General features: G+C 43.2%; 1 protein-coding gene across 4 annotated transcripts in view; it reads left to right on the forward strand.

The window, feature by feature from the left end:
• The first annotated feature begins 837 nt into the window (after nt 1–837).
• Nucleotides 838–18,450, forward strand: part of LOC118387530 (golgin subfamily A member 2-like) — a 28,505-nt gene continuing 10,892 nt past the window's right edge. The window contains exons 1-21 of one of the 4 annotated variants that reach the window (XM_035775969.2): nt 838–983; nt 2,373–2,513; nt 4,564–4,632; nt 5,231–5,389; nt 6,694–6,737; nt 6,995–7,058; nt 7,296–7,358; nt 8,665–8,745; nt 9,327–9,365; nt 10,783–10,845; nt 11,345–11,438; nt 11,614–11,720; nt 11,904–11,962; nt 12,144–12,285; nt 12,369–12,458; nt 12,884–12,991; nt 13,109–13,196; nt 13,400–13,536; nt 13,765–13,983; nt 14,331–14,444; nt 18,023–18,247. In XM_035775969.2, coding sequence (XP_035631862.1) covers nt 936–983; nt 2,373–2,513; nt 4,564–4,632; nt 5,231–5,389; nt 6,694–6,737; nt 6,995–7,058; nt 7,296–7,358; nt 8,665–8,745; nt 9,327–9,365; nt 10,783–10,845; nt 11,345–11,438; nt 11,614–11,720; nt 11,904–11,962; nt 12,144–12,285; nt 12,369–12,458; nt 12,884–12,991; nt 13,109–13,196; nt 13,400–13,536; nt 13,765–13,983; nt 14,331–14,444; nt 18,023–18,247 — 2,154 coding nt within the window. In that variant the 5' untranslated portion in view covers nt 838–935. The remainder of the gene's footprint in view (nt 984–2,372; nt 2,514–4,563; nt 4,633–5,230; nt 5,390–6,693; nt 6,738–6,994; nt 7,059–7,295; nt 7,359–8,664; nt 8,746–9,326; nt 9,366–10,782; nt 10,846–11,344; nt 11,439–11,613; nt 11,721–11,903; nt 11,963–12,143; nt 12,286–12,368; nt 12,459–12,883; nt 12,992–13,108; nt 13,197–13,399; nt 13,537–13,764; nt 13,984–14,330; nt 14,445–18,022; nt 18,248–18,450) is intronic. The other 3 variants (XM_052459856.1, XM_035775970.2, XM_035775971.2) reach the window with 3 other exon arrangements.

The following is an 18,450-nucleotide window of genomic DNA, read 5'->3' on the forward strand; positions in this document are numbered from 1 at the left end:
ATGTTTGTTATTAATCACATCAGACCAGCAAATATTTTTAACATAATCCACGAGTCACAGCAAAAATATTTTGTATGATCTCTTATACAATATTTTAGGCCCAGCTTTTCGAGCTTTGGCTATCCTAGATTTAGCCACTATTTTGTGTTCACTGCATCCAATGCTTACGGATACAGCTTTAGAACAACGTTCTACAGTATTAGCACAAATGTGATCAATACATGTGGATGATGTTGTTCCTGTAGTGTTTGTAAACACCCTGGTAGATTGTTTTATAACCTGAACCAGATTACAGGTACTGATTACAGTGAGAAGCTTCTCTTGATCAGACAGTTTGATGAAAACCAGTCAATATTCAGGTCCCCAAGAAAGTAGGCCTCTACATCACATACACTATCAAGCGTTTCACACACATTGAGATATAGGCTGGATCATGTTGTATTGTTATACGATTTAATTCTATAATGTATTGATTGTTGCTGCCTTCTTGGCCAGGTCTCCCTTGAAAAAGAGACTCTGGGTCTTAACAGTAAGCAAGTGTAAATATAGAACACCCCGTTCTATGTAATGTCAATCATTGTGCTGACTAGCTTTGTGCTACCTGTCAGTTCATTGATAGTTAGCTTATATCAATACAGTTTACTGTTCCCAAAACTGAAATCTGTTATAAACAGCGTGTACTTTACTCTTTGCCAACGTTGAAAATAAATGGTGTTTAGCTGTGTAAGGGCGAAAATATGCAAATACATGCTAGAACGCGTCAGTAGAATCTCACTGGCTCGTGCTTGGCTCTGCCCACTATTTTGGGTTAGTTATTAACATCTTCTGAAGTATTCCCGAGGGAGCTGTTGCGCCCCTAGCGGCAAGATACCTTCTCGCGTCACCGACTGTTCCCAAATTGTTGACGTGGTGCGGTTCGCTACCGGACAGGAAGGATGGCCGACCAGAGCAGGCAAATTAAACTCGCCGCAGCCAAGAAAAAGGTACACATTTGAATTTCTCATTTCACAGCGAATATAACAGTTTTTTCAAACGTTACTCTGTTCTGGATTCGAGTTGTCAGTAGTTTCAAGTTTTCACGAACCCGTGTGATGTTGACATTCCACGTCCTCGGACCGGTCTGCAGTCGCCCAACCCAATTCGCATCCTCCTGCTGTGGCTGTTAGTGCGCACGAAATACCGAGGCTTACCTTGGGCCTCTAATCGTAGCATTAAGTAGCAAGAGTATGTGGACAATTTATACCGGGCAGGGACTTGTAAACTTTGCAATGGCGTTGCTCCCTAGGTACAAACCTTCTGTAGTTTATCAACCCAATTGGCCAGTTTACGTTTGCTCATGTTAGCTAGCCATAGTGATTTCGCTAACGTTAGCTAACTATCAATGAATTGACAGGTAACACCGAGCCAGTTGGCACAAGATGATTGATGCTAGTTAACACAATATTACACATAATGGGGTATTCTTTTGTTTTGACTTTCTTACTGTCACTTTGTGTACGTTAGCTAGCTACGTTATAACTTCCTAGGAATGCATGCCTGCCAGTGTCACTAACGTTTTATATGGTTAATGAAATGGCAAACTGAAAATAATGTTACCGTGGCTAAGTAAAACGTTTGCTTAGTTATATCTATTGAGTCATGTTTGACAGGAAGCAATGTGTTAGTGAAGAGTAACGTGACGGGTAGTTTTACAGCAGACGTTTCCTCTCCCTGTCTCTGTTTTGTCACTCATTAGCTAGCTACCTAGAAATATTGTATATAGATGCCTAATCAAATCAAGCTATTTTGTTTGAAGAACAGTTGTCTTGCTCAAGTCATTTGTGTCGCCTACTATCTCTTTCGACATGGTGATAACCACATACTATTGTTGAGATCCAACAGAGGAATTTGACATGGCATTCTTATCTCTTTGATGGAGTTTCTCTAATTTGTCTCATGACAGCTGTCACAGCACAACCTTGTGCAGGCGGGCGCATGTTCTACCATTACACATTTAAAAACAAACCCACTTGTGCAAGGGGGATGTTTTCTCATTTCACATTTAAAAACTAAAAAGTACTTTCCTCAACCTTCAGCTATTGCAGCAATTTGTTATGCTGTAAGATATTGTTGGATAGTTCTGGATCTTTCTAAATACTCATTCCATTGTCACCCACACCAGTGATACCATACCCAGGAATAACTGCTCATACTGTAGTCTAATCATATGGGATCCTTCTGAATATTCACATTATTGTAAGCCACACCAAGGCTCCCTGTACTTTCTATGCAATATAATTATTCTGCTGATGTGCTTAGCCTAGCAAACATGTGAGTTCCAGACAGTTGAGAGCTCTCATTGTCCTCTTCCCCTCCTCTCTTGTGCCGGGCAGCTGAAGGAGTTTCAGCAGAAGAGTTCTCCTGCCAGTGGAGGAGGGGGTGGAAATGGAGGAGGAGGACCAGGTGCCAAGAAGAAGAGGAAGGGAGGGAGCCAACCAGACACACCCTCGGCTGACCTACACTCTCCAGACAATGTGAGTCACCCAGCTGCATACCCGCTGTGTGTGATGAGTTTGAGTACTGTTCATGCATCACGCTATTTGCATTTCAATAACAAAGTGAAATGTTGCAAGAAAGCAGTCTGATACTTCTGCTCTGGAATCACATTTAATGTTCCAGCTCAGCTGCACACTTCACGTGTGTGTGAGTGCAGCCATTTGCAAGTGTACTGTCAGTGTTTGTCATTTATGTCAGATCATGGAATGTAAAATGCAGCTATGCTCCAGTGACCAAAGGACGTGTCTTTGTCAGGCAAGAAAGTACTATCATGCTCTGTCAATTTGTTTTCCCGTCAGGACGTTGCATCTTAACACACACACACACCCTTCTGTTTGGTTAAAATAAATATTATTATGTTAATGTGCCTTTAATCCTATTAGACTGACATCAGATTGGCAATTGTTTCATAGCAATGTCGGGGGGTGTGTGTAAGGGACAGGCGATGGTTACTGTAATCACATTTACATTTAAGTCATTTAGCAGACGCTCTTATCCAGAGCGACTTACAAATTGGTGCATGCACCTTATGACATCCAGTGGAACAGCCAGAGAGTATTCGGAAAGTATTCAGACCCCTAGCCTTTTTCCACATTTTGTTATTCTAAAATTGATTAAACAGTTGTTTTTTACCTTATAAATGTACACACAATGACAAAGCAAAAACATTTGTATAAAATAAAAAATAATACATTTACAAAGGTATTCAGACCCTTTATTCAAATCAAATCAAATCAAATTTATTTATATAGCCCTTCGTACATCAGCTGATATCTCAAAGTGCTGTACAGAAACCCAGCCTAAAACCCCAAACAGCAAACAATGCAGGTGTAAAAGCACGGTACATTATTCAGTACATTGTTGAAGCACCTTTGGCAGCGATTACAGCCTTGAGTCTTCTTGGTTATGATTACAAGCTTGGCACACCTATATTTGGGGAGTTTCTCCCATTCTTCTCTGCAGATCCTCTCAAGGTCTGTCATGTTGGATGGGGAGCGTTGCTGATTGGTGGAGTGCTGGTTGTCCTTCCGGATGGTTCTCCCAGCTCTGTCGAAGTGACCATTGGGTTCTTGGTCACCTCCCCAACAAAGGCCCTTCTCCGATTGCTCAGTTTGGCCGGGCAGCCAGGTTTAGGAAGAGTCTTGGTGGTTGCAAACTTTTTCTAGTTAAGAATGATGGAGGCCACTGTGTTCTTGGGGACCTTTAATGCTGCAGAAATGTTTTCGTACTCTTCCCCAGATCTGTGCCTCGACACAATCCTGTCTTGGAGCTCTACGGACAATTTCTTCGAACTCGTGGCTTGGTTTTTGATCTGACATGCACTGTCGACTGTGGGACCTTATTACACAGATGTGTGCCTTTACAAATCATGTCCAATTAATTGAATTTACCGCAGGTGGACTCCAATCAAGTTGTAGAAACATCTCAAGAATGATCAATGGAAACAGGATGTACCTGAGCTAAATGTGGAGTCTCATAGCAAAAGTTTTGAATACTTATGTAAATAAGTTATTTCTGTTTTTTATTTTTAATAAATTAGATTTGTCTAATAACCTGTTTTCACTTTGTCATTATGGGGTATTGTGTATAGATTGAGCATTATTATTATTATTTTTAAATCCATTTTAGAGTAAGGCTGTAAAATAACAAAATGTGGAAAAGTCGAGGGGTCTGAATACTTTCCGAATGCACTGTAGTTCCTGGATCTTTTTTGCAGTATTTGTTTGCTTTAACTTCTGCCCTAGCCTTCCCATGGTGAAACTAGTTTTTCTGGCATCGGTAAAGACTTTGCTCCCAGCCAGTCAGTCACAATGACAGTCATTTTCTTAGAGGAACATTATCACAGAATCAAATATTTTCTATACTTCTAGAGACGGAACTGATTGTGATGAGTCAGCCGCTAACATTGTCTGGCAATGAAGCTGCAGGTTGTGGGCTTTCAAATCTTTCTCTTTCAATGCCCTTCCTCCCTCCCTCATTAGCTCATTCACTGTCCCTCTCTTACCCTTCCATTCCCGTCTCCCATAGATTCAGAGTATTCTGAAAGTTCGTAGTCAGACCAATGGATTAGCTCTGCCTCCCTTTGGCAACAGCCAGGTGAGCTTATCTCCCTCTGCCTTCTTTTTCTCTCTCCCTCTCTTACTCTTCCCCCACTCTTCTTTAGTCCTTTTTGTTCTTTTACACCTGTCCCTTGCCCTCTACTTACCTCACTTGATCTCGCTCTGTGTATCCCATTCCCTCCCTACTGTCTCAGTCCCTCTTTTTTTTTTCTCTCCTGCATGCTATTCCCTATGGTCACTGGTTGCTCATCGTAGCCATTTCTCTACAGGGAGAGGAAGTGCTTTGTATTTATTTTTCCATTTGTTGATTTATTATGAATATGCTAGGATAAAGCCTAGCTAACTGTTTTTAGTTCTGTTTTGGGTCAGTCCATCAGGGGTGTGATGTTGATTTGCGAGTATCTGTGTGTTTTGCATGTTTATAACTTCTGGACCCAATTGTTTTATTTACCATGCTGGCATCAGTGAAAACAAGATGTGTGTGATTGTCCATCCATGTGTTGTGATTGTGCTGCCTGACTGTACCTTGTTTTGTAGGTTAGAATGGTGTGGACATGTGTATGTTTCCAAATTGCTTCAACCACAATCTCTGGATGAGCACTGAAAAGTAATGTCTGTGTGTATTGTGGCCTCAGGCCCACGTTGATGAGGTGAGAAGGTCCCCTGTCACCCAGCTACTGGAGGACCCAAACGGAGAGGCCGGCCGCAGCTCCCCTGGTTCTAACCCTGCTAGCTCTATGTCTGCTACTAACCCTGAGTGTGTCAGCCACGCCCACAACACTGACATGCAGAAGGTGTGTCCCTCCCTCCCACCGTCTTCTATCTGTCTCCATCTCTCTCTCTTACTGTTGCAAGGTATACTGAATCTATACTTTTTCAATACTAGAACCTGAAACAGTTTGGTCCTAGAATTTTTACTATCAGTACTTCTGGCAAATGTGTTTCACATCATCTACTGATTTTAATAGATAATCAACTCTGTCTATTAGCGCAGCTGTTGTCCCCTTATCGCGCCATGCCAGTGCCACTTACTCATTTCTAGCCTGTCCTGAGGAACTACTGCATTCACTGGGAGTCTGGGCTGCATTATCGCTCGCTGAACAGAAATGAACACATTTGAATAATGCCAACACGGCATGCATAAATGTTGAAACGACTGTTAATTACTGTTTACAAAACTATGTCCATTACAGGCTAGAACACCTTCCAATGCAAGAAGATACCGGTAGCTTTCCTTGATAGTTTACAGCTGAAGCAAACATCAACTCACTATCATAGTACCTTGAATGTGATCATATGCAAACCATAGCACAACATTTTGCTTATTTCAAAGCTGATTATCACCAAAAACTTTCTTCATTCACTTTCTCGCCTGACTCATGTCTCTCCCAGTCAAGATCATCTTTGCGCAAGCCTCTTAGTGTGTGAGTGAATGTCATGGATCTTAAAGAGACAGCGCATACTTTATAAAAGAAGAGATTGCTTCTTCTGCGCAAATGTTGTTGATATGTAAAGTAAGTCCCAAATTGTTTTTCATCTTTAGCCCCAGGAATTCAGCCAAAACAAGCAATAACTCAATGCATGCACACACTCCAATTGAATATGCATTCACCTGTATTGTAAATAGGCCTAGACTACGTCTTGATTTACCCAGTTTATCAATCGACTAGATTCACTATTCAAATAAGGCTAATAATTTATGTAGTTAATTTTTTTTACAAAGTCAAATTGATTGTATAATTGATCCATTATGCATGCATTCCAAAATCTTACATTTCTAATGTATTGATACTGAACTCGAAAGATCTGTCTGGATCAAGTGCCATTCTGTGACTTTGGCTAATATGCCTTTTTGTCCCTTGGTATCGTGATTGTATCGAGTATCTTGATACGAAATCTGGTATTGAAGTCAAAATTCTGGTATCGTGACCACCTCTCTCTCCACTCATTAATGAGTGGTCATTTTTAACCGTGTACAAGGGATGGATTGGCCTAACTTGTGTTCATTGTGTCTGAATACGTTTGGCCTGGTATGTCGCTTGCTTTTTTTTTTTTAGTTTCACTCAAAGCAATTTCCTCTCTCTCGCCTCTGCCACAGAACTGCACCCCTAACGGAAATGAAAACCATGTGGATGAGAATAGGTGGGTCACCAAGTCAACACACACACACAATTCCTCTTCAGAATGTTCCCCCCCCCTCGCCTGCTGCTGTTGAACACACACACTGAATAAGTAGCACAGTTATGAAGGCTGGCAGTTCAGTTTATCACATATTGAATGCTCCATTACTCAAAAAGACTGGTGTGTTACTGTAACATTGGGCTAATTCTGTGTGTGTGTGTGTGTGTGTGTGTGTGTGTGTGTGTGTGTTGTGTGTGTGTGTGTGTGTGTGTGACCAGACCCCTTTCATCCACAGAGAGCCTGCGGCAGCTCTCCCAGCAGCTCAACGGACTGCTCTCTGGGGTATGCGTGTACTTTATAGCCACAAAAAGGAGAACTTAGGCTTATAAACTGCAGTCGACGCACTGAGAAATGCACGTCGGCTAATTGCAAGCCCCTCCCAATGATACTCTATCTTACTTGGTTTGGATATTTGCTTGCTCCTGGTTTAGTGCGTTGCATAATCAGGAGTGCTGTTTGTGATGCTCTGAGAAGCTTGCTTTATTGTGGTTTGACTTATCTTATTTCTTTCCTGTCTAGTCATCTACCACCTATGTAAATGGAGATGGTGCTCCCTCGCCTGCCAATGAAAAAGAACTGGAGGTAAAGTGACACATCACCACACCACACGTTGCCCCCTTATCATGGCCAGTACACAGGGAAAAGCACTATAAAATGCAATCTATTATTTATCCTGATCAGACAAACCCAGTCCCATTCTATCCCCATTTGAAGTTGCCCCTTGTTAAGCGTCATGCCTATTGAATCAGCCTCAGTACATGATGTTCACTCCCCTCCTTGTGTCCAATGTGTCTCCATACACACACCAGAGAAATCTTGTGTGTGTGTTGCCCCAGGTTATGTAGAGGTGTTCCATCCTCTCCTCTCACAATCCCCCCGTTCTTGCTCTCCATGCAGGAATGTGACTGGCCTCGGCCATACAGCTCACATGACCCCTCTGCCTGTTCCGGCCCTGCGTCCAGGCTCGGGTTACACACACACACAGGCACACACAGCAAGTGATAGACTTGACTAATAACTTAGATTGTGTTGCACAGCTGAGACAACAATGCAATCTAAAAGATCGTCACAGTCAGAACAGAACAAATGAAATGCCGTCCAGGCAACACTACTGTACCTTTCCCAGGCCCTGCATACATACAGTTTAGTGCAGAGGAACTATTTCTCCTTCTCAGGTCATATCTCTGTCCTGTATAATAGTCCTCAGACCTGTTAGATTACCTTGCAGTTTGATGCAATCTATATAGACAACGGACTCTCTCTTTTAGTAAATACATTTCAGGCATCTTTCCAAAGCCTTGATTGGAGCTGGCGTATAGGTGTTACAACATGTTATAGTGACTACTAGTTTATAACTTGTTAAATTGGCTGAGATTACATTAGGAACTTTGATGTTCTTACTGTGGTTGTGCAGTTCAGGGTTTTCCTAACTCTGTCCTGGGGCCCGTTGTGAGTGCACATTTTGGTTTTTGACCTAGCACTACACAGCTGATTTAAATAACCAACTCATCAAGCTTTGATTAATTTAACCAGGGAACCCTGGAGTAGTTCATGTTATGTAGACATGTGGAGATACTGAGGTCATGTGAGAACACTGTTTGTCACATTACATTACACACTCCAGTCTGTACATGTGTTACTGAATGTTCTGCTAGCTGCCCCTGTCCTCACTGTATTACCTCACTAACTACTAGTAGGACCAAATACCTGCTGCTGCCATTTTTGTTGGTTGACATTTTACATCCCTGAAGGAGACCGAGAGAGTCTTATTTACTTTCACTTTAATGAATTATTGTTTATTTCTCCACCTCCCATCTGTTTTTCATTTATTTCACTTCAATTCACTCCCTCTTTTTGTTGTTGTTGTTGTTGTATGTTCACACATCAGAGTCGAAACCAGGAGCTGGCAACCGCACTGGACTCCAGCAACCTAACAAACTCTCAGCTCAGTACCAAGCTAGACCTGCTGGTAAGAGTGTGTGAGTGTGTGTGCGCGCATGCTTGGGTTTTGGGTGTTCTGCAAATAACCCCTCACAGCCCCCATAGCTAGACTCATACCACACCAGGTACACTGACTGGCCACAGATTGACTAGCATGTAACGAATGACGTAACACTTAGCACGTTGGCTAAACCGCAGCCGTGCTGAGTGGCAGCACAGTCAGTCAGTTGTCATGCATGGTTTTGTTTATTCATCTCACAAATTCCATTGCTCTGCACTGTTCTCATTGGTAACCACTAAGCTTTGACATGCTCACCATGATCTCGACAATGAATGAAATGAGGCAATGTTTTTGTCAGTCGTTAATAATAGACCAACTGCACTGATATTGCTTCTGGAGCTAGCTTGCTAACCGTCGCAACCTGACTGACTAGGCTAGTAAGCTTCTGTGCTGCTTTGTAAATGGGAGGTGCTCAATAGGTATTTGACTGCTGAAGAATGAAAGGAGATGACTTGTTGTTTGGTTAGATGACTGACTTAGTGTAGATAGTGGTGGTTTGTGGATGGTGCTGATGTCACTGATTGCCCCCTGTCCTGTTTGTCTGACAGACCAAGCAATCTCAGGAGCTCACAGATCAGCTGCAAAGGGTGAGCATAAATATACTGGAAAAAAGATCAACGCAACATGTAAAGTTTTGATGCCATGTTTCATGAGCTGAAAGAAAAAAAATCCCAAAAATGTAGCTTATTTCTCTCAAATGTTTGTTTTTATCCCAGTTAGTGAGAATTTCTCATTTGCCAAGATAATCCATCCACCTGACAGGTGTGGCATATCAAGAAGCAGATTAAACAGCATGATCATTACACAGGTGCATCTTGTGCTGGGGACAAAATAAAGTCCACTAAAAATTGTAGAGTTTTGTCACACAATTCCACAGATGTCTCAAGGTTTGAGGGAGTGTGCAATTGGCATGCTGACTGCAGGAATGTCCACCAGAGCTGTTGCCAGAGAACTTAATGTTCATTACTCTACCATATGCCTACATCCAACCTCCCACAAAACTGCAGACCACCTGTAACCGCGTCACCCCAGGACCTCCACATCCGGCTTCTTCACCTGCGGGATTGTCTGAGACCATGACCCCAGACAGCTGATGAAACTGTTGGTTTACACAACCAAAAAATGTCTGCACAAACTGTCAAATCTTCTCAGGGAAGATCATCTGCATCCTCTTCACCAGGGTCTTGATCTGACTTCAGTTCGGAATTTTAACCGAAAAAATCCTCACCTTTGATGGCCACTGGCACGCTGGAGAAGTGTGCTCTTCACGGATTAATCCTGATTTCAACTGTATTCGGCAGATGGTAGACTGCGTGTATGGCGTTGTGTGGGCGAGAAGTTGGCTGACGTCAACATTGTGAACAGAGTGCCCCATGATGGGGTTATGGTATGGTCAGACACAAGCTAAGGACAATAAACACAATTGCATTTTATCGATGGCAATTTGAATTCACAGAGAGACCGTGATGAGATCCTGAGGCCCATTGTCATGCCATTCATCCGCCGCCATCACCTCATGTTTCAGTATGATAATGCACTACCCCATGTCGCAAGGATCTGTACACGATTCCTGGAAGCTACAAATGTCCCAGTTCTTCCATGGCCTCCATACTCACCAGACATGTCACCCATTTGAGCATGTTTGGGATGCCCTGGATGGACATGTACGACAGCGTGTTCCAGTTCCCGACAATATTCAGCAATTTACACAATCAACAGCCTGACCGACAATATTTCAAAGGTTATCTCGAATGCATGCGGCAAATTGTGGTCACACCAGATACTGACTGGTTTTCTGATCCATGCCCCTACCTTTTTTTTAAGGCATCTGTGTATTCCCAGTCATGTAAAATCCATAGGTTAGGGCCTAATGAATTTATTTCAATTGATTTACATATATGAACTGTAATTCAGTAAAATCTTTGAAATTGTTTTATTTTGCGTTATTCTTCAGTGACTCTCCTCAGTGGATGAATGCAATATGTTTGTGCTTTCTTTGATCAGGAGCGAAAGGAGTTTGAACTGAAATGTGTGAGGGAGCAAGGAGCCATGCGAGAACAATTACAGGTACACACAACAGTGGAGGCTGCTGAGGAAAGGATGGCTCATAATAATGGCTGGAGCAAATGGAATGGCATCAAACACATAGAACGCATGTGTTTGATGTATTTGATACCGTTCTGCTCCAGCTAGTAACACGAGCCCGTTCTCCCCAATTAAGATGCCACCGACCTCCTGTGACACACATCCTCTGACATCTTCTTTTAATACATTTAAAGACCTTTAAAAGCAATTTTCTCATTTCACCCTGCATTTCCAGATATGTGCTATGCATCTGTCTTAAGAGCCCATACACCATGTGTTGTAGCCTATTTACCCAGGGATGCACGCACTGACACGCAGAACAAAATATGTTCTCGTCATTCCAAGTGAAACAAAGCTTTGATTTGATAAATGACGGGGATGATGCAGTGCAATGACACCAATTGAATGATTCTATGTAAGGGTATCTGTTTATTTTAAGATTGTATCGTCTGCTTGTCTCTCTGTCCATCCTCTTCTCTAGGTCCACATCCAGACCATCGGCATCCTGGTGTCGGAGAAATCGGAGCTGCAGACCGCACTGTCATACACGCAGCAGGCTGCCCGCCAGAAAACAGGTGAGTGTGTGTGTGTACACCCTGTGAGACTGAGGATGTATGAATATCAATGTGTGTGTATGTGAATGTTCTCAGTAATGTGCTGTGTTTTCAGGGGAGGCTGGTGAGAGAGAGTTGATGTGTGTAAAAGTCTATTTGGATTGGTGCTCAGTAAGCTGCTGATGTGTGTTTTCAGGAGAGGCTGAGGAGCTGAGTAACCGTCTCCAGGCCACCAAACAGAGAGTCTCTGAGCTGGAGAGAACCCTGTCCTCCGTCTCCACACAACAGAAACAGTTTGACAAGGTAACTTAAACACACACACACAGAGAGAGAGAGAAACTGTGTGAGAAGGTAATTTACATTATCACACGCAAACACACCGGACTGATTCTGATACAGTTACTTGAATGCCGTTAGCGATGAGTTTCGATTTTAGCTTTGCAGTAATACGTTACATATGATTGATTATCTTGTTCTCTTGTGCAGCATAACAAAGAGCTAGAGAGAGAGAGAGACAACCTGAGGCTAGAGGTGTACAGACTAAAGTAAGTCTTACCTGCAGTATGCTACCATTCTACTAAATGGCTGGCCTTTTATCATATTTCCTTGTATGCTTTGTGGGCTAGGTAGGAAAAGGAATCTAGTGGAAACCATGAGTAGGTTAGGCAATTCAGAGGCTGTGTATATTCCAACCTTACCCTCCTATATCTCTCTGTCCCTGTGCAGTAGTGTGAGTGAGGAGAGGAGGCAGCAGAGGTCAGAGCTGTCAGAGCAGCTCAAGCTGAAGGTGAGTGAGAACAGTGCTATGAGACTGGACCTGGATGAACTGCGCAAGAGACTGGAGATGGCTGACGTCATGCTGCAACAGGTAGATACACACACACACTCCATACACACTGCTATTATCATTTGTTTTGCAGTTGTTCAATTCTCTTGTTCTTATATTCCTAGTTTTCCAGTCAGTCAGGGCCTCCCAGTGCCAACCAGCAGATGCAGTTACTACTGGAGGAGAAATTACAGATTGAGGTGCACACTGCTCAGGTAGGGGGGGTGTGTGTGTGCGTGCATGCGAGCGCATTGTGTGGGATGAATTCACCTAGAACTGATTCATGACCACACATTTATAATCAAATTTGGTGGTTGCTTAGAATTGTCTATTTTAATTGGAAATATGTTTTTTCCATATCCCAACTCACCCTGAGACACCCTCAGAGAGTGGGGTCAGGGTCTGCCATTATCAACAGCGACCCTGGAGCAATTGCGATAAAGTGCCTTGCTCAAGGGCACATTGACAAATGTTTCACTGTTGCGACTCTGTGATTCAAACTAGCAACCTTTCAGTTACTGGCCCAACGCTCTAACTGACATTTACAAACGGGTGTATGCCTCTCTTTAATGTTTTAGCACCTGTGTGAATGGTCTTTTGGTATTATCTATAGTTAATGGTCTTTTGGTATTATCTATAGTTAATGGAGTCTGTGGCCCAGCTGCAGACAGAGCGAGACCGTTACGCTGAGCAGATCCAGGAGGAGGGACGAGTATGGAAGGACAAGACCGAGCAGCTGCTCTCTCAGGTACACTATGCTACCACCCCATTAGCAGAACCTATAGAGCTGGCATAGCCTCTGAACGGAATGCTAGAAATACTTAGTTAAGTTGTTGTTTGGGGGGTGTGTGTGTGTCCTGTGCAGGTGACACTAGTAGCAGAGGAGAGAGACAGGAGCATCAGTCAGATCCAGGAGCTAGAAGCCCACATCACAGACCTGAAGCACGCTGCAGGTGAGGCACACAGCTACCCTCCTTGTTTTGCACATCAGTGGTTCTCAGAAGAGCTTTCTACCAAGGACAAGCTTACTGTGTTCGTCCTGTCAATGATTATCATGAAAGGATTTGTATTGCCATAACGAAAGTACAGTGTACTGTTGGTGAAAAGAGAAAAATATTCTCAAAGGGAGATGAACTGATTGTTTTCTCCTCCCCAGCCCTTTTGTCCCATGAGAGAGAGGCCCAGGTAGATCCCCAGCCGTCAGGGCCCTCAGCGAGTGAACTGGCCCTCCAGGAAGACCTCAGCAGCCTGCAGCAGGAGAGAGACTCTCTCAACACACAGTTCCAGGCCCAGGTGATAACCTCCCCTTCTCTCTCACACACACACACACACACTACCAGTGAATAATAACACACACTGTGCATATCACACTCTGAACACTCCCTGTCTCATCAAGGCCTTGACTAATAAGATGCATTATGGTTTGTGTTTGTGCCGGCCTGGAACCAAATCCTGGACACCATTTCCCTGTTATAGTCTCACAAGCAAAATCTCACTGTTCTTCCCGTTCCTTTGCTATAGCTACGTGACAACGAGCAGCTGAGTCGTATGTGCTCGGAGCAGGAGTCCCGTCTCTCGGAGCTGGAGCACCATGCGGAGCGCGGGGCCGAGGATGCAGAGGACCGCAGGCGCATGCTGGAGGACGTGCAGAGCGACAAGGCCACCATCAGCCGCGCCCTGGCCCAGAACCGCACCCTTAAAGACCAGTTGGCTGAGCTGCAGAACGGCTTCGTCAAACTGGTAAGGACGAATATTACTTATTTACTGTCCTGTTGACTTATTTGAAGTATTCACTAATCTGCCTAAGTTTGGTTGGTGATAAAATAAATGGGTGGAACTGGAAACATGGTTTTTACTCATTCAGCCACATTCAAAACACACATTTACAGTTTAAGCATTTAGCAGACACACTTATCCAGAGCGACTTAGTTCATCTTAAGGTAGCTAGGTGAGACAACCAAATATCACAATCATAGAAAGTCAAACTTTTCCTCAATAAGCTACTATCAGCAAAGTCAGTGCTAGTAAGATAAGTCACGTTAGAATAAGGGTGTTGCCTCGTGTTGAATTTCTCTCTGCCATCCTAGACCAATGAGAACATGGAGCTGACCACTGCTCTGCAGTCAGAGCATCACGTCAAGAAGGAGCTGGGACGCAAGATGGGACAACTACAGGAGGACCTGCATAACTTCAAGGAGCAGGTAGGGACACACAAGTGGAGGCTGCTCAGGGGAGGACGGCTCATAATAATGGCTGGAACAGAGCGAATGGAATGGCATCAAACACATGGAAACCATGGATGTTTCTCTATGCATACTACTGTGCTCCACACTCATGCTCCAAGTGCATTCTCCGGGGACGTTCTCTTGAGTATGTTCTTGTCAGGACGCATAAAACATTTAATTTGAGAAGCACTCCCCCTACTGTATTACCTCACGCTGCATCTCCCCATTCATTTCTTCCAGACAGGACAATAGCAACAATAGAGACAAAAGACTGCATTCTGTAAGGCTGCATGATGCGACTAATGATGACAGAAGGCATAAGCTCGGCTTAGTTTTTTGCTCAGGCTGCACACACTTCATCAGTCTCTCATTCACAATTTAACGGCGGCATCCCCTTTGTGTGGCCGTAATGCAACCTAAAAAAGTCCATGCTTTTTGCGGCCAGTGGCCATTGTGCCCTTCTCCCTGAGTGCCGCACGCTCCTAAGCACCTCTCACATGGCTCTCCATCACGTGATCGGGTCTTTCTCACAGGCTACCAGTGAAGACACACACAGGGGGATGCACGCATCCTTATCCAATTCCAAGGTGCATGTTGGAAGAACTGTCCACATTTGACTTTTCGTCAGCCAACATGATGAGTAGTAGGCCTAACGAACAGTAAAATCACTAGCCTATGTCAATCTACAATCCCCCATAGTACAAAAATGTACCTATTCTGTGTAAGAAAATCAAATCAAATCCAATTTTATTTGTCACATACACATGGTTAGCAGATGTTAATGTGAGTGTAGCGAAATGCTTGTGCTTCTAGTTCCGACAATGCAGTGATAACCAACAAGTAATCTAACTAACAATTCCAAAACTACTGTCTTATACACAGTGTAAGGGGATAAGGAATATGTACGTAAGGATATATGAATGAGTGATGGTACAGAGCAGCATACAGTAGATGGTATCGAGTACAGTATATACATATGAGATGAGTATGTAGACAAAGTAAACAAAGTGGCATAGTTAAAGTGGCTAGTGATACATGTATTACATAAGGATGCAGTCGATGATGTAGAGTACAGTATATACGTATGCATATGAGATGAATAATGTAGGGTAAGTAACATTATATAAGGTAGCATTGTTTAAAGTGGCTAGTGATATATTTACATTTCCCATCAATTCCCATTATTAAAGTGGCTGGAGTTGGGTCAGTGTCAATGACAGTGTGTTGGCAGCAGCCACTCAATGTTAGTGGTGGCTGTTTAACAGTCTGATGGCCTTGAGATAGAAGCTGTTTTTCAGTCTCTCGGTCCCAGCTTTGATGCACCTGTACTGACCTCGCCTTCTGGATGATAGCGGGGTGAACAGGCAGTGGTTCGGGTGGTTGATGTCCTTGATGATCTTTATGGCCTTCCTGTAACATCGGGTGGTGTAGGTGTCCTGGAGGGCAGGTAGTTTGCCCCCGGTGATGCGTTGTGCAGACCTCACTACCCTCTGGAGAGCCTTACGGTTGAGGGCGGAGCAGTTGCCGTACCAGGGGTGATACAGCCCGCCAGGATGCTCTCGTTTGTGCATCTGTAGAAGTTTGTAAATAAATATTCCAAACATAGTCTGGGACAGTTGTGGGATGCGATGGATATCAAATTAATCCAACCACCATCATCAAAAAAAATGTTTTACGCAATGTGGCTGACGCAAAAAAAAACAGCTTTAAATTATGATAAACAATTTGGCCTCTTTCTTCACATTATAAGCACAGCAATGTGCACATGGTAGTAGGCTACGAGTGCAAATGTTCCATTAGCGGAAAACACCATTATCAAAAGTGACCACAAATGCGATTTATGCATTTAATGCTCTTATTATAAATGTTTATGGTGAAAATGATCTTCCCCAAACTTGAAACTCACACACTGCTTATGTTTACCACTTAGGCTCTACACCCCTTCTAAAGCGGATTCATGTGCTTCATTTTAATAAGTTATTTGGCAACTTTAGTTGTGATACAAACCTTATCAAAACATATAGGGCTATGGGTAAGGCTACATGAGGTGTGCAACTACGATTTGAAAAACTTGCAAAAAGAAGCCATTTTTTCTTTCCCTTATGCTGGGCATAATTCACAAGTGATCATTTACAAGTAATAGGAACAGGAAGAACAGTGAGTCTCCCATCAGACTATTCTTGATTTAATCTCGTCTTTACATATAATATATGTGAAATGAGTTTTGATTTAGAATGGACAATCATCATGCACCTGTCTCAAACGGGCAGCGAGGGAAAAATACATCTCATCTATGCACTTAAATGGCGAATGCAGGACACTTCCCGTGGTTCATTTTCATGCCAGCCATGAGGCTATACTCCTGTTGCAAAGATAAACAATGTGCTTAATATTAGGAAAGTTGTGAAATATAGTAGGCCTAGCAGAAAGTTGATGGGATCCTTCCCTTTTTTAATAGTGGCCATCGCTCTTGTCTATAGGCTATGTAATTGCATGGCCTATAGGAATGTTGCGCCTCATGAGCTCTCATTAAGCTTTTTATTAGATTTTTGATGACATTTGCATTGATGTCAGAGTGATTAGTACCAGGCAGTTAGCAAGTTTGATAGGCTACTAATGAACATCAGCAGCATCAGAGGTTGGAGAAGCCTAATTACCGTGACTAAACGGTCACGTGGAATTTGTTTGCCTTCATGACTGCCGGTGTGGCGGTCACCGCAACAGCCCAAGTCTGAATACTTTCTGAATTAACTATGTGAATCATAATCTAGCTGGAAAGATTACCTTAAACTAATGTTATGCAAGGTAGATGTCAATTCTTCATGGCTAGCTAGCCAGTTGACCTTATGGACTTACTCATTCACTGAACCTTCCTCCTAGCCAGGACAATGTCAAAAGAGACTAAACAAGATATACACAAAGCAAACTTTTTACTTCATATCTATCAGCTAGCTATATGTGAATCGTGATAATGTAGCTAACAAGATAGTATAACAGGCATGGGTAGCTAGCTAACAATTCTTTGTGGCTATCTGTCTAGCTAACAGTAGTTGCTAGCCAGTTAGCTCTAATTTACGATGGGCTTATGACCTGGGTATTGTAGGCAGGTAAACATGCCAAAATTAACACTGAATGTATTTATCAACATATCAAGATAAAATGTTGTAGTCAGGCAACATGTGAGATGTGAACAGGCAACATTTAATTACAAAGTCTCAGTGTATTTTCTCACTTCAACTCAAGTAATGTCCGCTATTGATTTCAAGAAAATGTCATTTTATACGTGGTTACGTCATATTTCTTTGTATACTTTCCATGGAAGCTTGCGTCTATGCATGCTTCAAAATATGTACAAATGGAGTACGCATTCGAGAAGTGCCCTCTGTGCTCTGTTTCGCATACTTTGATTTGGAAACACCCCATGTGCTTGATGTATTTCATACCATTCCGCTCCAACCATTACCACGAGCCCATCCTCCCCAATTAAGGTGGTGAACAGCTGCAGGAACAACATTTGTCACACAAACACACTCACACGTCTGCTTCATCCCCAGTTGGAGCTGAAGTCTCTGGAGTACCAGGCACTGCTGGAGCAACGGGACCAGATAGTGGCCCACCTACAGCAGTACTCTGCAGGCTACACGGCCCTGGCATCTGAGCGGGAGCAGCTCCACAGACAGTACTTGCAGCAGAGCCAGCTGATGGACCGGCTGCAGCATGACGAGACCCATGGAAGGGTTCAACTGGAGATGAGCCACAAACAGCTGGAGCAATACCAGGTCAGGGAACTGGACACTCACACATTCATAATGCATCGTTACTGCTGCGCTGGCTGGCCGGCTGGGTTGTCAAGTTGCCACAGTCAAAATAGGCTACATCGTAAAAATTCATGAAAACTTAAAAGGTTAGGCTTAAGGTTGGTGTTTGGTTTAGGGTTAGGTTTAAAATCAGATTTTGAGAAGATAAATTGTAGAAATGGGTG

The sequence above is a fragment of the Oncorhynchus keta genome, chromosome 13, assembly GCF_023373465.1.
Source record: "Oncorhynchus keta strain PuntledgeMale-10-30-2019 chromosome 13, Oket_V2, whole genome shotgun sequence".
NCBI classification, from domain to species: Eukaryota; Metazoa; Chordata; class Actinopteri; order Salmoniformes; family Salmonidae; genus Oncorhynchus; species Oncorhynchus keta.